This window comes from Typha latifolia, chromosome 4 (assembly GCF_019914945.1).
Source record: "Typha latifolia isolate L0001 chromosome 4, TyphaL0001v2, whole genome shotgun sequence".
In the NCBI taxonomy this organism is placed as follows: Eukaryota; Viridiplantae; Streptophyta; class Magnoliopsida; order Poales; family Typhaceae; genus Typha; species Typha latifolia.
The window spans coordinates 875,879-899,029 of record NC_133089.1 but is presented as its reverse complement, the minus strand read 5'-3'; the positions used below and the strand labels follow the sequence as shown (position 1 = coordinate 899,029).

Here is a 23,151-nt window from a genome sequence, read left to right as displayed (position 1 = left end):
TACGTGGCCTGCACCATTGCATGCCAGACATTCTCCCAAGCAAGTCCGCACACGTACTCGGCTACGTGGAAGCCATATCCGCCATCCTTTGCCTCTATATAAACCACCGCCTCCCCCGTATCTCCTCATCGGGAATTCACAGCTGTCCCTTATCAATCACAAACTCACAGCGCGCAGTTTCGGAGGAGAGGCAATCTTACCGGAGAAAAACATGGAGGGTCACCAGCACCAGCATGGGGGGCGCGTCGACGAGTACGGTAACCCAATCCCGGAGACCCACGGCCACGGTACGGGCACCGGCGGGTACGGTTTAGCCCCCGGCGAATACGGTACGGGCACCGGGAGCTACGGCACCACTTACCCACACGAGGGAGTGGCGGCCGGCGGCGGCCAGATGCAGGCGAAGAAGGAGCAACACGGTATCCTCCACCGCTCCGGTAGTTCCAGCTCCAGCTCCAGCTCGGTAAGCTCGCCATCGGTTTCTTCTTACTCTTTTAAAGATCACATAGAAGTATATATATATCTTATGAGACTACTATGTATGTAGGAGGATGATGGGCAAGGTGGACGTAGGAAGAAGGGGATAAAGGAGAAGATAAAGGAGAAGCTTCCAGGTGGGCATAAGCAAGAGGAGCACGGGCATATGGGAGGAGGTACTGCCACCCATATGGGAGGAGGTACTGCCACCCATATGGGAGGAGGTACTACCACCCATGACACCCAGCATGAGCAGAAGGGCATAATGGACAAGATCAAGGAGAAGCTCCCTGGCCACCATTGAGATCCTACATACGTAAAAGGGCCTCCCATGCATCATGCATGCATGCATGTATGTTTCAGTGTGTTTTCTTGTATGAAATAAGTAGTAAGGAAGTTGACGAGTTGTAGTCTATGCAACCGCAGCTTTTGCTACGCTTTGGAGTCAGTACGTAATGCCGTCTGTTTTGGCTATTGATATGTTCTTTTTTTAGTTTTTTTTTTTTCTTTTTGTGTTTGGAATGTTGTTTACTATTCGATCGACGTAATATAATGTTGTTCCTTCCTTTATGTTCATATCTGGTACGTCTTGTGTATTTCTCCGAGGTTCATAATTCCACACAAAAATTAATCGATCACTTGTTGAGTTGTGATAAATATAACTAATTTAGGCGTCACGTAGCTTGGACGTTAAGCTTTTGCAACCCCCGAAGTCCTTTGACGTGGGTGTTTAATTAATGGCGTTCTCACATAGGAATAAGGGACCTATATTAAACTCCAAAAAAAAAAATAACCCACACGGTGTATCTATTCTCCTATAATCTCAAAAAGAAAAATTAAAAATTACATGAGTCAGCCCATCAAGCAAACAAGTATCTCTCCTGTTACAAACCCAAAAAACAAAAACAAAACAAAACAAAATTGTTCAACCTTTTCTAATGGCATATCGTATTTTTTCCAGGACCTCCAAAGTAGAAGTAGTTCCCCCAAACTCTATTGATTCCTCCCTGTATATCATAACAGCTCGGCTGATCAGCCATGACTTGGAGATTGGTCAATGGAATCAAACTGTTATCCCAGTCAACAACTTCTAAATTCCGGAAATATGAAGCTTTGCCAAATCCTTCTCGAGCAAAATGACCACTGCCCATTTGGGTCGAAGTGTGGAATCCAAATGGTTGGGTGTTAACAATCTCTCCTCCAAATTGCACCATGCTTGCTCGCTTCGCTAAGTGGCTAAACAAAAAAGATGGCCAGTATCCAACAAGTATCCCTGATCCAAATTCTAGCCACCAGTTCCCATGTTTTGGATCCTATACATATGTACGCAAAATTATATATATGGTGAAATGATATTAGTTGATTACTTTTAATATAACAATATGTATATATTATATGGAAATGCTGCACATAAGGGAACATTGAAGCAGAAGTATATGATGTCTAAAGATAGGTAGTGGAATATATATAGTATATAGGGAGCCTACTAATTGAAATCTGGACTAGTGTGTATAATCTCTAATCTCAGGTCCATATCAAGGTCCCCTACTACTCAAAATGATTAATTAATGGAGGCAGGTTTTCATATAATTAATGCCCACAATAATTTTCTAGACTCAAGGACAAATAGTCGTTAAGGGTGACTGTGACTGAGGTAAGTAGTAGCTCGTTCTTGGCCTTTTCTTTTTGTAATGTACTATAGATTATGAAGTGAGTTATATATACATCGATGCAGTGATATTTACCTTCCAAATGAGCAGATTAATATCAAACTGGCCACCGTCGTATGTCGATGTAGGTGAGATCGCCGCGCCGATGGCGACCCTATTGTTCGTCTGCACGAAGCCTGAGCATAGTAGATTATAACACCCAGTGGACTGATATGCATCTGTCTGAAATTTAGCGAACTCTTAGTACATATTGATGTCATTTATATACAGGTGGAAAAATTAATTTGAAATTGGTGAATCGAAGGACTAAGAGTGTTCTTACTGTCCAGTAAGTGAAGAATCTTGGGGAATTATCTCCATATAGTTGTGGGCTAACCTGAGGAAGAAGAAAGGCAAGTTACACTGGCAGAATATAAAATAGTTCAGGTTCTAGCTCTGTAATGGAATGGAATTAGTAAGTAGGTACCTGCCATCCAGCTTCAATGGTGTTAAGATCATTGCCAAAAGATCCTGCAATGATCCATATCTGCGATAAACTGAACTCTGATGAACTGCTCACCTTTGGTGCCCACACATTTAAGCTAGCTTTTGCACCATAATATTCATCTCCCACAACATAACCTACTGCATGCTGTAACATGTACATGACTAAGTATTGGATTCCAAGATAATATCGTCATTTGAAATTTGTTCTAATGAAGAGATGAAGTTGGAAGAGCACTCTGTTCTCTATCACTGAGTTCATATATATTCTACTTTGATCTACCGGCAATCCATTAACTTCTCAAGGCTAACCTCATGGCTGCCGGTACTGGAGTCTCGCCGCACTCTGGCAAACGGTTTCCGGCCGAACCTCTTCACAGAGCTCGCTCGCAAGATATCCTCCTCTGTAGTTCTTCTGATTGGAATGGTTTCTTCAGGGCACGAGTCATTGGAAAAAGTCCATATTTGGAAGCCATGGTTCACTGTCTCAGCAGTAGGATTATGGCCAATGGGTCTCTTTGGAGGCAACTATAATATAGGAATTAACATCATATATATATACAGAGAGAGAGAAAGAGAGAGAGAGAGACATAACTGAATCAATAAGAAAGAAAAAAGTATGAATGAATGAATTGTACCTGTGGCTTGTCTCCCTTCAAACTTGGATGATCGAATGCTGGTTGTAGATGAGATGGAACGCAGTCTATAACATCACCATCTGGACTCTATTGCATCCAGTAGAAAGACACATTGATTACTACTAAGAAAAGGAGAAAGGAGAAGAGAACAAGATGCCAGAGTTGGGTACTGGAGATTAGATTATGCCTGCCTGAATTGTCTTTACAGAAGGCTTGTTAAGCCTTCTTAGCTGAGCTCTTATCCTCCTATACTTCCTTGCTTCTTCCTTCGGATGGAAAGAAGAGCTGTTTGCTAGTGAAGCAGAGAGAGCAGGGCAAGTAACAAGGAGGAGAAGCAGCCCAAAGAAGATACTACGGACAGAAGCCATTCCTATAGAGTTTGATTTGGATCTGGGAATCTTCTTCTTCTCCTAGAGTTGTTTGTAGCTAAGTGCATATCTTTCCTTGTCTCCTTGTTAAGAATCCCTCTTGTTCTTCTCCAAAGAAACACAAGCTCCATTTCTACGCAACTGCTCCACTTCCAACACATTAATTATTCATAGAAGTGATCAAATGACACAAACAACAACAAGAACAAGAGACCCATCTTTTCCCCCATTTCTTTTCTATCTTCTTAGGAGGAGGTGAGGTAATCAATATAACTTGGTGAGGCCTGCAACTTTAGGCTTTTCTCTTCTTTTTAATTTTATTTTATCTCTCTTTCTCTCTCTCTTTGGGGCTTGGGTGTGCACGCTTTGAGGTTCGCTTATTCCTTTCTTTGGTCTTGGAGGAGGCAGAAGACATGATGATTCTTAAGCAACCTTTCTCTGCTCCCAAGAGAAGCTCTCTATTCCATAATACGTGTAGCTTACAGTGGTTTGAGATAATGAACCCAAAGGAGTGTCTTTAGCTCGTCAATTGTACAAACAAAGACAATAAAAACAAGACCCAGGAAAGAAAAAGAGAAGAAGTCAGAGATGATATTTGATTGCAGGGGATCTGTTTAGATCTCTAATCTGAGTTTTATTTAAGTAAATACGAAAGATCTCTTGCTTTTAGGGGCTCTTGTGTAATTTTTAACAAGTATAGGACTGACTATGCTCTCTCTATAAACTAAACAGGTAGGTAGGCTGCTAATGTGCTGCACAGCTGCAGGGACAAGGGACCAGGGACCAGGGACCAGGGACCAGGGACCAAAATTAAAATTTACATAGAGTTTAGAACATAAATGTGAATTCTGCAAAAGAAGTATAGACGAAGATTTTTCTTCGTTTCAAACTCTGCTGTATAATTATGTGTTTATTACGATTTTTGCTCGCTCTTTTAACTAATTATAGTTTGATCCTTATGTTTTTCCCTTAAATCACAGAAAACACCTTACTTATTATTAAGGTGCTATTTTTTGAAAATATATATGGGTACTTTTACTGTGTTTTATTGAAAATCCAAGAAATGAATCAAAATAATATAGGGTGCAAAATGAAAACATCCCTTTGACTATGTACTTTTACGCCTGCATACAAATTTCTCGGGCGCGCCCGGACGGACCCGAACTGGTCCGGCCGCACCAAAACCCTTTCGGCCCCTCTCTCCTTGTATAAAACCCTAGACGAAACAACTTCCCCCCGTCTCCTTGGCCTCTTTCCTTCCAAAACCCTAGAGAGGCCAAAGCTTCTATCTCTTCTTTATACCAAGGGTATGGTATCGTTACTCTCTCCCTCTCTCTGCAGAGAAATGCGCCTTTTTCTTTGGATTTTAATCTGCTTTGTCTTTTTTTTTTGTGTGTAAATATTTTAATATCAAGATCGTTCTTTTTTCAAATGCATCAATTGATGTTGTTGTTTGTTATTTGCTTCTTCCTCGTTATAGGGTCAGATTTGAAGAGGTGAAAGATGGTGAAGAAGAGCAAAAGTAAGTTATAAAAAAGAGTTTTTTTTTTATAATTTCTATTTATTGGTATAAGGGACTATGGATTTTGTTTGTAGAGAGCAAGAGTAAGAGGGTTTCCCTTAAGCAGAAGCACAAGGTCTTACGGAAGGTGAAGGCGCACCACAAGAAGAAGGCTAAAGAAGCTAAGAAGCTTGGATTCAATAAGAGAAAGAAGGTCGAGAAAGATCCTGGAATTCCCAATGACTGGCCTTTTAAGGAACAGGAGCTCAAGGCGCTTGAGGCCCGGCGAGCCCGTGCCATGGAGGAGCTCGAGCAGAAGAAGGCTGCTCGAAAGGAGAGGGTATTTCTTTAATAAATCTCTTCATTTTCAGTGTGTTTTCTCATAGTATTTATTAAATAATATACAATATTCTGAGGAATTTTTATTACTTAATTATCGTTGGGCTCTAGAATCTATGAAGGTTAGATTTCCATCCGTATTGAGAGATAAAGATTTCACCTTCAGGCTAATTTGTTGATGAATGCCGGCTGAAACATAAAAAAATTATATGCATTTCATTGTAATATTTCCTTTGGATGTCCATGAGTAAGTAATTAATGGAAATTTGCGTGTTGGCAGGCCCAGAAGAGGAAGCTTGGTGTGCTTGACGATAATGATATGGCTTCTGACAAAGGTCATGAATTTGCAAATAGTAGTACAGTTGAAGAATCTCCAGCATTTGCAAAAAGCCATGGTAATTTAATTCTGAAAAAACATAATTTGAACCTATTCAAAAGACTATTTTTTTTTAATATTGCTAACTGTTAAATTCAGCAGACCATTCTGAAAGATCTTTCTACAAGGAGCTGGTGAAAGTAATAGAAGCATCAGATGTAATTGTGGAGGTTCTTGATGCAAGAGATCCCCTTGGTTCTCGTTGTGTTGACATGGAAAAGATGGTATTAAAGGCAGATCCAAACAAGCGCATTGTATTGCTTTTGAACAAGATAGGTAATTGTTTTGTTTCATATCTTTAATATTGCCAGTATATAGTCATCTATATCGTGGTGCATGGTTACCTGAAAGTGCAGTTGTTTCATCTCCCTGTTTATAATCTTATTTATGCACTACTGCAGATCTTGTTCCAAAGGAGGCTGTGGAGAAATGGCTCAAGTATCTAAGAGAAGAATTACCTACAGTTGCTTTCAAGTGTAGTACCCAACAGCAAAGGTCAAATTTGGGTTGGAAATCTTCAAAGGTTGCTAAACCAAGCAATATCCTTCAAACTAGTGATTGCCTTGGTGCTGAAACTCTCATCAAATTGTTAAAGAACTATACCAGAAGCCATGAGGTAAGGAGATGGCAAATTTTTCTTAGGTCACCTGGACATGAGGATGTCTTGATTGTAACCTTTATCTCTGCCCGCCAGAAAACATGAACATATGTTTTAACATGAAAGTTTCATAAGGAAAAGATCATACATTTTTTAAAAATAAAAAATCTAATTATGTATTATTTTATTTCGTCACTTTCGACCTTTATTTTCTGTTTCATGTTCTGCATCCTCATATAAAGCTTGGTATTTATATCATGATGTGGATCAAGTTTCATCTAGAATAATGTCATGCTTACTTTGGTCCTATAATGTGTCATTGCAGTTTTTTTTACCTTGTTATTTGGTTTTAATACATTTTTGTTTTCTGTGATAGCTCAAAGTATCAATTACGGTGGGTATTGTTGGGCTTCCTAATGTCGGTAAGAGTAGTCTGATCAACAGTTTGAAGAGATCACACGTGGTTAATGTTGGTGCTACTCCAGGAGTTACCAAATCTATGCAAGAAATTCAATTAGATAAGAAGGTGAAGCTGCTTGACTGCCCTGGTGTGGTAATGCTAAAGTCTTCTGGTGATGTATCTGTATCCCTTCGCAACTGTAAAAGGATTGAGAAGCTAGAAGATCCAGTTAGTCCTGGTAATTTTTATAATGAACCTATTTCCACTAATATAACCGAACTTTATTTGGGTGAACTTTGGGCTTTTCTTGTAGCTTTTGTTGGCAGTTATGTATAACTAGTATTGCTGGATCTATTGAATAGTTGCTGGTGGTTTGGAAGGCTACACTTGATCAACCCCTTTATAGGAGAAATATTAATTTTGATTGGCTTTTAAATTGTAAATTCAAATGAGTTAAAACATTGGTGTATTATATCAACTGCAATATCAGAGCCTTCTGTCCCACTTTATCAGTGTCTACATTACTCCTTTGACTTAATTAACACTCTTTTTCTTGATTTCTTCTATTAGCTTAATCAAACCCAGCATAGGGTACACGGAAAAGACAAAAGCCTAAAAATTTTCTGTCTTGCTCATCTAGACTGTTTTCATGTCTAGAGGACTTCTTGGAGGGATTGTTCTTTAATTTCCTGAGTAAAAATATAACAAGGATGGTTTATTATTCTATCTGCTGGTTGTCTGATTTTGCTTTCACAGATACGTTGTCACAATTTCTGGAGGGTTCATGTTAGTTTGAGAACATTCTGTAAAAGTTTATTAACATTGTTTTGTCTAAAAGCAGTCCATTAGCTTTCAGAACTGAGTTTTTTTTTTTGCTGACTTATAATGTTTCTAAACTGTGACTTGTTTGTAAAAATACAGTCAAGGAGATCCTCAAGCTTTGCCCAGCTGAGAGATTATTATCCTTATACAAGTTGCCGAGCTTTAGTTCAGTTGATGACTTTCTTCTGAAGGTGGCAACTGTTAGGGGTAAGTTAAAGAAGGGTGGAATAGTGGACATTGCAGCCGCTGCCAGGATTGTGCTTCATGACTGGAATGAGGGTATGTTTCTTCCAGTTCTACATCACTTGTTTTATTACTCACATGAGACTTCTCTTGATGTGTTATTTACATGTCATGTCCTTTGTTTTATAGGTAAAATTCCATACTACACATTACCTCCTATCCGGGAACAAGAAGATAATTCAGATGCAGTCATTGTCACTGAATTTGGGAAAGAATTTGATGTTGATGATGTTTATAAAACTGAGTCTTCCTTTATTGGCAGCCTAGCATCAGTGGAAGATTTCCGTCATGTTGAAGTTCCTCCTGGTTCCCCTCCAAAATTTGATGAGCGGATCCAAGAAGAGGTGATCAATTCTATATCTGATTGGCAATCCTAGTTTATCATATTTTCTAGTTTAAAGTATATCTTTAGTTTCCCCAGAAGTACCAGCATTAGTTTTTCAGATCTCTCATTTGAAATTTTTATTCCTGTCAGTATCTATACATGGTTTATGTACATTATAGCACTACTGCAGGCAATGCATCTCTTAAGAAGATTGTATTAAATAAATTATAGTGCTTTTCAGATATAATAGTGCTCATCCACAAGCAAATTGTGACTGATAGCTTGATATTTCCAGGATGACATGAAGCAGTCAGATATTCCTGAGAATGTGGATGAGCCCATGGCTTGCGTCTCCAAAGACCATACGGAAATTAAACCCAGCGGTGGTAGTAGACAAAATGAAAAGTTATATACTGCTGAGGGCATATTAGATCCACACAAGCTAAGAGCAGAGAAGAAGCGGAGGAAGGCAAAGAAAGCAAATCTCCTGAATGAAATGGATGCTGATTATGACTTCAAGGTAGATTACAAAATGAAGGATCCAGGTAGTGCCGGCACGGCTGATGAGGATGAAAACGACGCTAGGGATAAATCTGATGAGAAAGTACCAATGTCCGGAGTTGAATTAGATGCATAAAAAAGGTCAGTGGGCTTTCCGCAATCTGATGTGGAAGTTTCTCGCTCAAAAACTGGAGAAATTGAAGGCCTCCAGAAATGCACAAAATGGTTCATTGTTAGAGCATCAAGCTTTTGCCATGAAAGATAATTTTTGTATCGTGGTACAGCACGGCAGATCTTTCTAAACTAATAATTTGTATTTGTTAAGAGGAGTTTTGAGTTAAATTATGTGGAGTAATTGTTCTATCATTACAAATATCTTCAAATTCAGATTAAAAGTGGATTGCAATTAATCAAAGTAGTTATCTTTGCCCAATACAAGATAAAGGGTATTTTTGTGTATAGTCCTATAAAATTAACATTTGCAATCATATATTTTAGAACATATAATGCATAATTTAATAGGAAAATTAAAAACTTATTAACTAAGAGGGGCTTATAAATACATCTGTTTTTCGTACTTATTTTTATCTCTTTGTAAATGAAGTTATTTAATTAATATATATTGACAATTTGGCGCTTTCCATTTCTAAATTTATTTTAAAATGATTTAAGTTTTTAGTAAGTATAGAAATGTGGAAGTTTTAAATACTCTCTCCAACCGGGCGTCTAGCCTTGGCCCAGAACTTTCTCTACACTAGGCTGGGCTTAGGTTGAATAGGGCCTCGATCTTTTTCTTCTTTCTCCAGAGAAAAAAAGAAGAGAAAAATTAAGAAAACTGCGAGAAAATTTTAACTTCGACTAGTTTGTCAGCGACGAGACATCGAGCTCTCTCTCCTCACCTCTCATAGTGCTCTCGCTTCCCAATTCCCATCAAGATCTGCTTCAAGGCTTCGGTTCCAAACCCCGATCTGGCTCTAGGGTTTGTAGATCTGATAGCGCTCTTGGATTTATCCGATGGCTGCCTTCTTCTAATTCTTCGGTCATTCGATCTTTATGTGCTGTCTCAGATTTATTACTCCTCAATTTGGATGCAAGAATATCCGGGATAAGTCCTGAGCTTGTCGCGGCGATCGAATCACGGGATATAGGAGAAAAGATGGATAAATCCGGTGCTTTGGAGTACATCAACCAGATGTTTCCTACAGGTCTATCTTCTTTCTTGATGCGAATTGACTTCGTCTTTATCTCTTCTCGGTGCGCCGATTCTCGTGTCCATTTGGTGATGCTCAACTTACCATTATCTGCTAGAGAATGCGCATTTTATCTGAATCTTGATGATACCAGAATCACTCTTTAATCTTGTAAAATAATTTAATTTCATGAAAATTTCGGAGTAGATTTGAATCCATCTCATTTTTGTATTGGGAGTTTCAAAAGCAAGAATTAGAAAACCCGACCTTTTCATCCCCTACATGGGTTTCCAAGATTACTTGTTATATCTTCTAATGTGTTTATTGGAATGTGGGGCGAACAAAATCTTTATAAATGGTAGGTTGTTATCACCTTTTATAACAGAAATAGTATATTGCTGGATCTTTCATTTTTGTTCTTTGATGTACAATAAGGAAAATTAATGAAATATATGATCTATAATGCACTTATCAAATATAACCTATTTATGCAAGTTGGTTTACTTACGGTATCCATAATTGACATTTGCTTTTCTTTTAAAGCAGTTTTACATTTGCAATTCATTCTGATCGTACTGGAATTGAGAATAAATAACACTAATGTGTTGTTTATTATCTGCATTATTCTTTATGTGTATTATGTTGTAACTTAACTGAAATCTTCGAGTGCATTGCATTGTAACTTAACCAAAATCTTTATAAAAAAGAAATAGTCTCTCCTAAAATTGATTGTTAGGCTGAACTGGATGATATATTTCGATAATTTACTTTGTTTTTCTCATTATTTACCAATTACCGCTTTGTTTTATTTTAAGTAATAAATTTCAAGATTCAATTTAGATCTCCATATTGATTGCTTTCCAAGGATACATAATCCTCAATGCTGACACTATGGATCATTCTCTACACTCAGAAGCATCATTATCCGGCGTTGAACCACTTATGCAAAAGATACAAAGTGAGATTCGTCGTGTGGATGCGGGTATCCTTGCAGCTGTTCGTCAGCAGGTTGTATGCTTCTCTATTTTTATTTTCTTCTTTCTATGCGAAAGATGTGTCACATTTTTGTCTTCATTCGATTCCAAAGAAATCTTGGAAAGCCAATTTCCACGGGGAAAAGTTGCCAGTTCATTAATCTTTTCCATTGATGAGATTTGGGAAGCAGAAAGCTGATGTTTCTGTAAATGTAAAAGCACATGCCATAAATAAATACCCATTAAAGAGATGAAGGAAGTTGCTAAAAATTAGAACACATGATGAAGGAAGTAGGAAAATAATTTGGATTTGTGCCTTTGGCTTACTGTAGACATTTTCTTACAGAAAGGAATCTGTCTGCAAAACTAGAAAACTTCTTTTTGGTGTTTTATTTCCAGTGAAGCTAAATACCTGTCAAGATTGTTTTTTGGGGGGTTGAAATTATTTTCTGGGAATATTTTAGTGGAACTAGCATACCCTTAATCATATTTGAGTATGTCATTCTGATCATGCTTTACTTTTAGTAATACTTATTATCATGTAGTTATGTATGCACAGAGTAGCTCGGGGACAAAAGCGAAGGAAGATCTTGCTGCTGCAACTCATGCTGTTCAGGTATTTCCTTTTCTGCTATGGTCTCATTGTTGTATTTTTTATTTTATGCAATCAACTTTTTAAGATGAAGGCACCGATTCCAAGTTTCCAAGAGAATAATGTTATTTGTTAATATAAGTATCATCAGACAACATGTAGCTTTACTGCTGTTATGGTTATTCACAGTATAGAGAATAAGAGAACATTACTCATGTTTCACTATTTTTTTCCTTCTTTTACTTGCAGGAACTTATGCACAAGATTTATGAAATAAAAACCAAGGCTGAACAAACGGAAACAATGGTTCAGGAAATTTGTCGCGACATTAAGAAACTAGACTTTGCAAAGAAGCATATAACAACCACAATTACTGCTCTTCACCGTCTTACTATGCTCGGTCAGTATTTTTCTCTTAATACTTGAAACAGCTGCTATTGCAATGCACGAACGACAAGCATTAATTGTTTTAATTAAATACATTGTCCTATGTCATAATTAAAGCAATTCTTTAACTTTGCATTGATGATTAGATATTGGAAAATGGAACTCGCTCCATTTAATTATTTTTATAATCCTTTAAGATTTATGTAGGTTTGCCAAAAAAGAGAAGAAAGGGAGGTAGTCGTGATTAAAGATTTGCTTAGATACAATTTTTTTGATATTTATGTAGGCTTGCCAAAAAGAGAAGAAAGGGAGATAGTCGTGATGAAAGTTTTGCTTAGATACGATTATTTTGAGATGGTCATCTCTCTGTTCCTCTGGATGTTTATTAGACATCATCATGTTTGGGATGTAGGTTATTGTACTTGTCTGTTTCTAATTATATGGCAAATATGTCTTGAGGAGCTGAGCTACAACTTTTTTTTTATAGTAAAAGAATAGTATGAATGTCTCTATAGTATTAAATGTATTGGGTCCTAATCCTGATCACAAAGCGATAAATTGAGGATAGTTGAGATGGGCACATTTATGTTAAAGAGGAATATGTATCTCTGACTCTTTTGAGGCTTCAAAGTTTATCCTGGGTTAGATTATATCAAATCTTAATTGGTTAGGATCTAAATTTCAAGAAAGCAAGAAAAAAAGAAGCAAATAACTGTTCCTGTTGTTTGATTGTTGAAGATTGCAAAAACATGGGTTATTTTATTTCAGCATTAAAACTTGATGTGACTATGGTGATGGTACTGATTAGCAACGTAATGGTTGGTTGGTGCTTGTGTGACTGTGTGACAGTATATGCACACGTGCATGATTATATGATAACTTTCAACATCAACATCAATATAGGACTGTCTTGTGGTTAAACTTGATCAGACAAGTAGTTCCTTAACTTCTGCATAAATCATATTTTCTGTAATTTCATATCTTTTAGATCCTGCACTCATCTTACTCTTGACACAGTTTTCAAATCATTTGCATATTTGGCATCTTTTATCAATATATTCATGTTGCACCACTTCTCTTGACTGCGTGCAGTCTCGGCTGTTGAGCAACTTCAGGTAATGGCTTCAAAACGGCAGTATAAGGAGGCAGCTGCACAATTAGAGGTAACATAAAAATGCCAAGTGCTACTGCCTAACTAAACATTTGACAAAGCTGTAAATTTAGCAAATTTGAAACTTATATGCTGGTTTCATAGTTTTATGGTTTACTTTCTTCTCTTATTAGTTGGTTTTTTACTAGTATAATTGTTGCTAATTTGACTAATTTCTTTCTCTGATGGTCAAAATGTTTACAATTGGAATTGATCTCTTTTAGCTTCACTTTAAAATTTGTCTGCCACTGGAATTAATGTCGTAAGGTCAATTTCATAGTCTTCTTGACAGAAGTTTTGTTATTGCTGTTGTATGGTAGCTGAAGCTATATAAAAATTATTTTGTTGTCTTTCCTTTGTTGGAAAGTGAAAGCTGGTTTCCATTCTTCTGTGTTGAGATATTTCTGGCAACCACTGAGTGCACTTATCCAAGGACCTGTAGAAATGCCCGGTACTAGTTAGTCTGGTGGTTAGCTGTGTGAGACTTGGATACTAGGTATACTTTCTGAATGAACCATAAACACTACTGCTGAAGGGGCAAGTTTGAAGTTTCAGTTCCTTCTGTGTTCAAGTCCCAAAGAAAATGATATGTTTAAAAGTTTTTGGTTGGTTCTGCTTATAGTTCAGCGCTTTTGGCTTATGTGTTCTGTCAAAATAATAGCTACATAAGTTCATTAAGCAATATCAGTTGATATGTCATTGTCTCCTATACATGTTCTATGTTTTAGTCTTGAAATTTCCTTTTGTTTTCTTGTGCTTCTTTAAGTTAATTACTGACTGGGAGATGAATTCACTTCTCACATATTGATACAGTTGTTGGTCCCAAGAGCATTATTGGTTATATGCTGTTGTATCTTTCTCTGTAACTAGTAGTTGCAACTTGTAATTGTTATTTGTCCAAGTTCCATCTTAAGTGCTTTTAACCTGCAATGTTATTTCTCCTCCTTTCACCAGGCAGTAAACCAGTTGTGCAGTCACTTTGAAGCTTATAGGGATGTACCAAAGATAACTGAGCTCAGAGAGAAGTTCAAGAACATCAAGAAAATACTGAAATCTCATGTTTCCTCAGACTTCTCAAGGTATGAGCTGAAAGAAATCATATGGTGCATATTTGTTAATGGTCTTACTGATGTAGTTTCACTGTATAGATAATAAAGAAATGGAGCTAGAAACTTAGAATCATAATCTTTTCAGTATGTGACACATTTGAGATATTTTCACAGATTGTAACGCCAACAAACTCTTCCTCCAAGAAGCATCTTTGTACCAGTACATTTGGACTTTGTTTCCTGTAGTAGGACAACTATCTTTGGCTTATACTGAAACGGCAGATATTCACAATTTATTCTGTCTTCTTTGGAAGGATTTTTTTTCTTCTCTTAGCTTCATTATTTGAAGATATTGTTTCTTAAATATCTTATGTGCTTCAAGAAATATTGATTTTTTTCCTAGAATTTTCGTACTTTATTTTCTTTCAACATGATATTTTTCATCCAATGACATGACGACAATGCAAATCTGCCAAAACATTGTTACTCATCAGTTGCTTCCTGTAACATGCACACCATGAATGCTTTCTTGCTTCTCATGCCTTTCGTTATTCATGATATCTCAAAATCATAAGTCAATGCAAAGTGTCTTGCTAGAACATGTTTATGTGGGTGTTTCTTTTCCTTCATTCTTGCTTCCGGAATCCCATGATCACATCTTTTGTTCTAAGGATCTTCTATACAATTTAGTGTAAATAGAATAAAGAGCATAGTTGCTGACTTGCTGACCATACTGTGTCTCTTCTATAGCTGGTAGCTTGTATTAGTCATACTGGGTCTTCCGGTACTGCAACTTCCAGTGTCCATCTCAAATATTTATACTTGTAGTTTTGTATCCTTAAACCTTTTTGTGATCCAGATTGTTATGATCATTATAACCATTCAGCAAATTTTCAGCTTAGGAACTGGAAAAGAAACCGAAGAAGCTAACCTATTGCAGCAGTTATCAGATGCATGCCTGGTTGTTGATGCTTTGGAGCCATCTGTCAGAGAAGAACTGGTGAAAAACTTTTGCAGCAAGGAACTTACATCATACCGCCAGATCTTCGAAGGAGCAGGTCAATCCTTGTGTAATCTACTTTTGTTAGTCTTACTGCAAGCGTATGCATCTTGATTTAGACATTGAGTTTTGTTTCTGTTTTCAATCTCTTTAATCCAGAACTTGCCAAATTGGATAAGACTGAAAGAAGATATGCATGGATTAAGCGTCGGTTGCGAACAAATGAGGAAATTTGGAAAATTTTTCCACCTGCATGGCATGTCGACTATCTGCTTTGTATCCAATTTTGTAAGCTAACAAGGTTGGTGAACCTTGTACCTCTTTTTGTCTTAAAGCAAATGAATTTTATTTTAGCATCAGCCTTAGGACTCGTTTTCACATCATTACATGGCTGATACCAATCCGAATCTGTTAATGGTCTAGACTTGGTAACTGCGATTTTTGATCTTCGTCAGGGGTTTAGAAAGTAGCAAGGGACCTTACATGTCTTCTAGCTTTTTGTAACATAATGGTGTTTTCAGCTAGCTGTCCATGCAACTATGGATATGGAGAACAAAAACAAGTATTTCATCTCAAGGAACTGAGAATATTTAGAAAGTGGATGATATCGTGTATTTTGCATTCCTTTTTGAGATAAAGGCAAATTGTCAGAAGGTTCTATGGTTGCTGTCTCAGACTAGAAGGAAGTTTTATACTGCTTTTGTATGTTAATTTTCCTGTTTTTCTGAATATTTGATATGTTTTAGATACCTTAGATTTGCATATTGTAATTTTTTCATTATTTGCACCATTTCGTGACTATCTGCACTAGAAGTGGACACCTTGATCTACTTTTGTGATATACTTTAACAATATCTTTATAATTTGTACCGCATCCATGAATTACTAGATGATACATTTATTCCGTCCAATTTGTCAGGACACAAATTGTCGATATTCTCAACAACCTGAAAGAAAAGCCAGACGTTGGGACCTTATTATTGGTAATAATTTTCTCACTTATTTTGCTTTACTTCACCAATGAGATTTTCCTATTTTATGATTTCTATATTAGCCAGCAACTGCATTAGGATATACTAGTCAGTCTTCAGGTGACAAACATTAGCTAAACTATGAAACAAAATAATTCACAATAGTAGCCACTCCGCCATACTGTTTACATGCCCTTCCTCATTATGAATTTACTTGCATATATCCCCTGTTCCAAGATTTTACAGTTTGTGAGAAAAATAATCATTGAAATTCTGCTAGAATACATTACAGTTAAAGGTTACTTGATGTTTTCTTAAATTGGCAATGGCAATACTAATGAGCCTTTTGTTTTTTGGTCAATCAAGTTGAGAAGTGTCCTTTTTGTTTTTCTGTATTGGGTAGCCGACATGGTACCTTGCTATTGGCAAGGAAATCCTTAAAGATAAAGATTATGAATAACTTGATTCATGTTCTCTTTTCGAGAGCAAGAACTTGTGGTCCGATTAATTATTTTTTGATGATTGAAAGAAGCTGCAGATAATTGTATTTCAGTTTTTAAAGATGAACTAGGATTAAGATGTGCCTAATAAACTACTATCTTTTTAAAATAATTTTTTATGTTGTATTGCCTATATATCATATGTATTGCCTATATATCATATCTTTTTTACTTTTTAGCGTTCTGTAAGCTAGATTAACAATGTAGAAAAGGATTATTTCCCTCCCCGCAGTTGGTACTGCTTTATGATATGAAACTGACTGATGTGATGTACTATTGTACTGTCTCATCATATCAGGCACTGCAGCGAACTCTTGAATTTGAGGAAGAGTTGGCTGAGAAATTCAGTGGAGGAACCATGAGCTCTCGAAATAAAGAATTTGGAAGTGATGAGGAAGAAGCTGACGACGGGGAAAATCACAACAAAATTGTTTCAGATATACGGAAAAAGTATGAAAAGAAGCTTGCAGTACCCCATGGTGGAACTGAGTTGGTATGCACTCAAACCTTTTAGGGTCCTGATATTGGTAATGTCCTCTGACTTATTAGACTTTCTGCTGACAGGAGAAAGAGAAGCATAAAGATCTGTCAGTGCCTGGGGCAGGGGTCAGTAAATCTAGCTAGTGAAAAAATAGTGTATTTTCATTTGTTGCCTGCTGGTTAAAACTTAATTAGGTATCAAATAATTGTTCATATGTTGTTCCTGCAGTTCAATTTTCGTGGTATTATCTCATCTTGTTTTGAAGCACATTTGGTAGTTTATGTAGAGCTAGAGGAGAAAACCTTGATGGAGCATTTGGAGAAACTTGTTCAGGTACATAAATAAAACATATAATGAGATTGCTTCTTTTCTTTTTTGTAGTTATGTACCTTACACAATTTTCTTTTAATAGGAAGAAACATGGGAAACTGAGGAGGGAAGTCAGACAAATATATTGTCGAGTAGCATGCAGGTTGTTAACTAGAATTTAGTATTTCTACTGTTTGTTATTTTTCTTTACTTTGTGAACAGTTAACTATAGCTTTCTTATTGCTAAATTTGTTTATAATTCCACATTTGGCTGGAAAGTCGTAGATGATAGTATAATTTTGTAGTTGGATGGCAAGATATATAAAAAGTAGATTCAGTAGAAGCTTCGGGTGAACTAATGCTGCAATAATAACAAGTGCACCTAGTTTAAATGCAAATTAGGTGTCTCCACTACGCTAGTAAGAGAGTAAGATGGTAAAGGCTGGGTGGTTTACACTGGAAGTGGCCTTTGAAATACTATATTGCCTTTTCTTTTCTTTGGTTTGGAAACTTGGAGTGCCTTATCCTTAGGAATCGAGGAGGAAGATTAACAATGAAGAGAGAGTTTTTACTCTCAAAAATCAATATAATAGGCAAGGAGAACACTGCTAAATTTCATCAAGTTTACTGAGGGATAAGAGAACGAAGGATTGCGTGCTCATAGTAAGACAAGATCACAGACCATTAGGAGTAAATAGATGAATTGGATTTATTAGTTAGATTGAGATATAACTGTATATTGCTAATATTAAGGCGATGAAGTCATTATAAGATAGTGTCAATATGTACGCATGTGGATATGACCTCTCTCATGCCCTCCATGAAAAATCTAGAACATATGCATATTGAGAATGAGAGTAAAGTAGAACAATGAACTGCAAAGTATATGTGACATCCAGAACAGGAATAATGCCTGTGAAATTATAATTTGTGACAAATGGAATAGAAAACTGGTTGTTGGTACTGTATTAGTGAGAAATGTTTACTTGGCATAGCAAGGAAGCAGCACAGTTGAGCTAACACATATTAAAAAAACATTTAGTGATGAAACATGTTTCTCATTGCTCGGAAGTGCACATGGTTAAAACGTATACTCTGACTGGTTGAAAATCTTCAATAGTTTTGAAAAACTTTTAGGTGGTTTAATGCCTATGTATATTCATGCATCTAAGTAAAGTTTTGTTATCTGTATTGAAATTTATTGTGTTGCTCTTTTATTTCAAATGCATTTTTAATGCAGGTATTCTTGATTATCAGGAGAAGCTTAAAGAGATGCAGTGCACTAACAAAGAATCAGACATTGTTCAAATTGTTTGAGGTATATACATGTTACTAAAGTTTAAAAATAGGGGAATATTATTTTTAATTGGTCAGGTAAATATTTTGAATCATGTGGAAGAAACTAAACCTGTATACAAATGTCTTGCTCTTGTCTATCCCTCAATCTATTTTCCTAGCCATATAAGTGCAATACTGGTATCCTATAGCTTTGTTGTTTGAGGTTGATATTTGAGACTCTTTAGTTGTATAACTATAATATATTGAATCCCTTTTCAAGATCTTACCATCATGAATAAAATCATATTCTTTCTTAAATAGGTATTTCAAAGAATCCTCAAAGCATATGCGACCAGACTATATGCTAGATTGCCGAAAGGTGGTACTGGCATTGTTGCGGCTGCGACTGGCACAGATGGACAGATCAAGGTCACCCCTCATACTTCTTTTGCACTAAATTATCATCTAGCTAATTATTTTGAGACCTTATGAAGTTTGTTATTATGGCAATCACTCCAGACCTCTGACAGAGACGAAAGAATGATTTGTCACATCGTTAATACAGCAGAGTACTGTCAAAAAACGGTTAGTTGTTTTTTATCCTCATCAAAGGAGCATAGCAGGTATTATATAGATAATTCTAAATCTAACTAGGATATTGTAATATCTTTTACTTAAAGGAGCCAGATGAACTAACCTAGATAATTTTATCCACCATTGGAATGTTCAGTTTCATGCTGAAAGTTGTGGTCAAAAGCTGCTTTAATAAACTATACAAAATAGCATATCTGTTTAAGAAGATCCACTAAATTTCTTCGCCCGTTTTTGTTTCTTTCTCTTTTGTCTTCTTATATGTTGCTAGCTAACTTTCTTCTACATTATTTTGACAGTCTGGCGAGTTAGCTGAAAATGTTTCTAAGATCATTGATCCTCAATTTGCAGAGAAAGTGGATATATCTGAAGTTCAGGTAAAACAGTTCTGGATCTATCATCTCATCCCTTTAATAATTCTTGTGTTTACTGAGGAGATCTTGTTTGAGCAGGATGAGTTCTCAGCAGTGATCACAAAAGCACTAATGACATTAGTGCATGGACTTGAAACCAAATTTGATGCTGAAATGGTTGCTATGACCCGTGTTCCATGGTCCACTCTCGAGAGTGTTGGCGACCAGTCAGAGTATGATTTACTACTTCTTGTTTTCTCACGATTAGATTTTTCTGGATGTACATCTAGAGATTTTTGAAAATTTGAGGTGCACATATGATGTAGGTGATTAGGCATACCCTTTTCTTTGAATTATCAACCAAATCTTCTCAGTACTTCTTAGTATATGCTCTTATTTATATGAGAGTTGGCTTCTTTCCCCATGAGAGATAGGAAAGGGAATGAGTATGACAATCTCTCGATGGTGGTATGATTTTCTCTTATTTAACACTTCTCTTGTTTGGCTGGAAAAGATTTTTGTTTTTATGATACGTATTATCAACTTTATCAAATGAATATTTATTCAATTTGCTCATCAAATTTTGAGTTTAAGCAATGTTAAGAGAAAATTTATGCTATTATCATGCAGGTATGTGAATGGCATCAACTCTATCCTTTCCAGTAGCATTCCAGTGCTTGGTAGCCTACTGTCACCTACCTACTTCCAGTTTTTCTTAGATAAGGTACTTTTACGAATGGATATTCCTCTTTTTGGTACAATTTGTCTGTTTCATCTGTGAATTTCTAGCGAGACTACTACTTATGAGAGACGGATGCTTATATTATTTTCATGTTATTTACTGTTTATGTTCTATAAGTTTCAGTAGTCCTATATCCTCTGGAATTCATTGCTTAGTAGCAAAACTTGCTATCTTTCATTGCTGGCTGAACTTGGGTGGAAATTTCTACTGGCTTCATGTGTTGAAAGTGGAAAGTGGAAACCACATAGTAGTTCTTGTTCTTATCAACTGGCTGTCTAGGATTTACTGGGGAACTTGGTTTGCCATAAATATCAGTATTCAGGAACTTTAAAACCAAATTATGGTATTGTGCTGATGCTAGGTTAGTTTTAGAAAGATCTCTCGCCTTACCCATCATGTCTTGGTCAGTGCTGACTAAATGTAGATTCAAATTAGCTTCTGTAGTTTACAGCTTAATTTTCCAGTCGATTATGGATATGGACTCTTAAGTGGGTGATAAAAGTATAGATGCCTTGATCAGTAAATTTATTTATTCAGTTTCTGTTTCCAAAATGACTTTATGCAGCTGGCAGCATCTCTTGGTCCTCGCTTTTACCTCAACATTTACAAATGCAAGCACATATCAGAAACTGGTGCACAACAGGTAATGTCTATTTTATTGAACTTTCTATTGGTAGGATGCTTGGACTTCTTTTGGTTGTCATTGTGATCATCAGTTGGGTTTCCACAAAGTGTGACCTTTGACAGTTTGATTGCTATTTTATTGTAGATGCTGCTGGACACGCAGGCTGTCAAGACGATCCTTCTAGATGTCCCAACTTTAGGGAAACAGGTAAGTTTTTTAGTCAAGTTGAACGTAGTTAGTTTAGAATATGATATATTATTTTAGTGATGTAATTCATGTATTCTCCTCTTTGTTTGTCAAATAATGTTATCCTGGTGGAAGTGTGATAAGAGGTAATAAACTATATAGCATTACAGGCTGACAGCCATACTTCATTCTTAAGGGTGTTAGTTATGATAATTGTGGTATGATAGTGGTTTTCATAGAGAGAGGTTGTGCTCATAAGAATGGATGGCTGTGCCGGTGGCGTACCGGTATGTGGCACGAGCACGAGCACGGCACCCTCCTAGTAGCTTCGTTGCTCGCCATTTACTCTGTCACCGAGCTTGCTGTCGCTGATCGCCACTCGCCACCACCCGAGCGATCTGGATCTGCAACTTAAGTTTTTAATCGACCGACCCTCTCTCTCTCTCTCTCTCTCTCTCTCTCTCTCTCTCTCTCTCTCTCTCTCTCTCTCGTTAGGGCACCCAACGGGGGTGCGAGCGGCAACGGTGAAGGGTGAAGGTCAGTAGTCCCTTACCTTTTTCTCTTCCTCTCTTATAGCACGGCTGGTAAGTGCCACAGGCCGGCACGGTTCATGCTTGTGGCACGACCATCGTTGCTCATAAATACTAAAACAGATTGATAATGAATGCCAATAATTGTTTGTTAGATGAATTGATTGTCAATAAATGTGTTATTTCACTATTCACAAGCTATTTCAGACCTGTAGATGTTACCATCTATTTGCACTTACTCCCTTGTTATATATGCCTGCAACAGAATACAGCTGCTGCCAGCTATTCAAAGTTTGTGGGTCGTGAAGTGAGTAAAGCTGAAGCGCTCTTAAAGGTATAAGGTGTACTTATCCGGATCCTTGGCACTCTGGAAGTTGTATTTCTAATAAAGTATGATCAATCATGTGCTTTGCAGGTTATTTTATCTCCTGTTGATTCTGTTGCAAATACATATCGAGCACTACTCCCCGAGGGCACACCTCTGGAGTTCCAGCGAATTCTTGACCTCAAGGTTTGTTCTTCATTAAGATTTTGCTTCATATGTGTTATACAGCAAAAGGCCTTTCCAAGTGTATGTCACATCTTGTTTGCCTCTAGCAAACCTCTAATGACACAGAAGCAAGTTGGACAATGCAGAAACTATTCTATGCATTTCAAAATATGTTTGGAGTTGGAGATGTATGATAATACTAGTTCTTTTTTGAGCTGTAAATGGAAGGCACTACTTTTTCTTGGTATCAGTGAATACACCCAGTTCTTTTTTGAGCTGTAAATGGAAGACACTAGTTTTTCTTGGCATCAGTGATAATACTAGTTCTTTTTTGAGCTAAACACTCTACTAGAATGATTTGTGCTTGTTGACATTTATACCCTTGAGCTCCTGTGTCACAGGGCTTGAAGAAAGCTGATCAGCAAGCGATACTGGAAGATTTCAACAAGCATAGCTCCAGCATCAGACATCCTTCTATGCCTCCAACAGTTGCACTGCCATCTGCTCCAGCTGTTCCAACTATTCCTACTGTAACTTCTACAGCTTCAGCGCTGCCTAGTATGACGGCCTCCACAGGAGCCCTTTCCTCCAGAGAGGATGTGCTCACTCGTGCTGCTGCATTAGGGCGGGGAGCAGCAACAACAGGTTTCAAGAGGTTCCTTGCCTTAACAGAGGCTGCCAAAGATCGGAAGGATGGGCCTTTTCGCAAGCTCTTTAACCCGTAGGTATTAATGTTCTTTTATGTACACACTAATTTATCATTTCTTAGGTAACGCGGTGCGCATTGTTACAGATGAGGCATTTTTCCCCCCCTTTCAACGAGCTTTGTAGGTATTGTTATATTTTCGTTATCGGACATGTGAAGGCAACCCATCAGTTGTTCGTTTGCTTATAGCAAAAGTTACAGATAGTACTGAATCATCAGTTACATTCCAAAGGAAAGCTTTTTCAATTCTTCGTATCTGAGTGTGCCCGTGAGATACTTGAACTCCTTAAGATGGATGCTATCAAG

The 23,151-nt window shown here is 37.1% G+C and overlaps 4 protein-coding genes across 9 annotated transcripts; 3 read left to right on the top strand and 1 right to left on the bottom strand.

Annotated features, from left to right (window-relative positions):
- The first annotated feature begins 131 nt into the window (after positions 1-131).
- On the top strand, positions 132-1,053 carry LOC140787710 (dehydrin Rab16C-like). Its single transcript, XM_073136797.1, has 2 exons — positions 132-463; positions 548-1,053. The coding sequence occupies exons 1-2, from the start codon at positions 212-214 to the stop codon at positions 779-781; spliced, it is 486 nt and encodes a 161-aa protein (XP_072992898.1). The 5' UTR covers positions 132-211; the 3' UTR covers positions 782-1,053.
- A 209-nt stretch (positions 1,054-1,262) lies between these two features.
- Positions 1,263-3,930, bottom strand: LOC140787709 (protein neprosin-like). The gene is made up of 7 exons (XM_073136796.1): positions 3,460-3,930; positions 3,269-3,355; positions 2,943-3,158; positions 2,614-2,778; positions 2,470-2,523; positions 2,223-2,369; positions 1,263-1,790 (listed from the first exon to the last, which is right to left on the bottom strand). Exons 1-7 carry the CDS (start codon positions 3,634-3,636, stop codon positions 1,413-1,415), a joined length of 1,224 nt encoding a protein of 407 aa, XP_072992897.1. The 5' UTR covers positions 3,637-3,930; the 3' UTR covers positions 1,263-1,412.
- Positions 3,931-4,777: 847 nt separating this feature from the next.
- On the top strand, positions 4,778-9,107 carry LOC140785798 (guanine nucleotide-binding protein-like NSN1). Of its 4 annotated transcripts, none has more exons than XM_073133808.1 (10): positions 4,778-4,943; positions 5,117-5,158; positions 5,233-5,477; positions 5,757-5,871; positions 5,955-6,128; positions 6,254-6,468; positions 6,827-7,088; positions 7,772-7,951; positions 8,045-8,259; positions 8,536-9,107. In XM_073133808.1, the coding sequence occupies exons 2-10, from the start codon at positions 5,140-5,142 to the stop codon at positions 8,875-8,877; spliced, it is 1,767 nt and encodes a 588-aa protein (XP_072989909.1). In that variant the 5' UTR covers positions 4,778-4,943; positions 5,117-5,139; the 3' UTR covers positions 8,878-9,107. The 4 variants fall into 4 exon arrangements, with proteins under 4 accessions (XP_072989909.1, XP_072989907.1, XP_072989910.1 ...); XM_073133806.1 differs by having other exon boundaries at positions 5,952-6,128; XM_073133809.1 differs by having other exon boundaries at positions 4,778-4,948.
- A 368-nt stretch (positions 9,108-9,475) lies between these two features.
- LOC140786349 (vacuolar protein sorting-associated protein 53 A) lies at positions 9,476-23,100 on the top strand. Of its 3 annotated transcripts, none has more exons than XM_073134696.1 (26): positions 9,476-9,720; positions 9,809-9,946; positions 10,845-10,939; positions 11,465-11,521; positions 11,747-11,897; positions 12,977-13,047; positions 13,989-14,113; positions 14,981-15,141; positions 15,243-15,384; positions 16,003-16,066; positions 16,853-17,047; positions 17,119-17,160; positions 17,264-17,368; positions 17,448-17,507; positions 18,585-18,662; positions 18,944-19,051; positions 19,142-19,207; positions 19,513-19,590; positions 19,666-19,799; positions 20,197-20,290; positions 20,874-20,951; positions 21,078-21,140; positions 21,915-21,983; positions 22,065-22,160; positions 22,541-22,860; positions 22,933-23,100. In XM_073134696.1, exons 2-26 carry the CDS (start codon positions 9,898-9,900, stop codon positions 22,934-22,936), a joined length of 2,505 nt encoding a protein of 834 aa, XP_072990797.1. In that variant the 5' UTR covers positions 9,476-9,720; positions 9,809-9,897; the 3' UTR covers positions 22,937-23,100. The 3 variants fall into 3 exon arrangements, with proteins under 3 accessions (XP_072990797.1, XP_072990798.1, XP_072990800.1); XM_073134697.1 differs by having other exon boundaries at positions 22,541-22,864; XM_073134699.1 differs by having other exon boundaries at positions 9,579-9,720; positions 11,451-11,521; positions 22,541-23,100.
- Positions 23,101-23,151: the final 51 nt, after the last annotated feature.

Bases quoted from the DNA above. Each gene is read 5' to 3' on its own strand.
- LOC140787710 (XM_073136797.1), top strand. From the start codon at position 212: ATGGAGGGTCACCAGCACCAGCATGGGGGGCGCGTCGACGAGTACGGT. The intron at 464-547 runs GTAAGCTCGCCA...CTATGTATGTAG, and splicing joins CCAGCTCCAGCTCCAGCTCG to GAGGATGATGGGCAAGGTGG.
- LOC140787709 (XM_073136796.1), bottom strand. From the start codon at position 3,636: ATGGCTTCTGTCCGTAGTATCTTCTTTGGGCTGCTTCTCCTCCTTGTT. The intron at 2,524-2,613 runs GTACCTACTTAC...CTTCTTCCTCAG, and splicing joins CCATTGAAGCTGGATGGCAG to GTTAGCCCACAACTATATGG. The intron at 2,370-2,469 runs GTAAGAACACTC...GCTAAATTTCAG, and splicing joins GATTCTTCACTTACTGGACA to ACAGATGCATATCAGTCCAC.
- LOC140785798 (XM_073133806.1), top strand. The intron at 6,469-6,826 runs GTAAGGAGATGG...TTTCTGTGATAG, and splicing joins ACTATACCAGAAGCCATGAG to CTCAAAGTATCAATTACGGT. The intron at 7,089-7,771 runs GTAATTTTTATA...GTAAAAATACAG, and splicing joins AGAAGATCCAGTTAGTCCTG to TCAAGGAGATCCTCAAGCTT.
- LOC140786349 (XM_073134696.1), top strand. From the start codon at position 9,898: ATGGATAAATCCGGTGCTTTGGAGTACATCAACCAGATGTTTCCTACA. The intron at 17,161-17,263 runs GTCAGTAAATCT...TTGTTCCTGCAG, and splicing joins TGTCAGTGCCTGGGGCAGGG to TTCAATTTTCGTGGTATTAT. The intron at 22,161-22,540 runs GTTTGTTCTTCA...CCTGTGTCACAG, and splicing joins AGCGAATTCTTGACCTCAAG to GGCTTGAAGAAAGCTGATCA.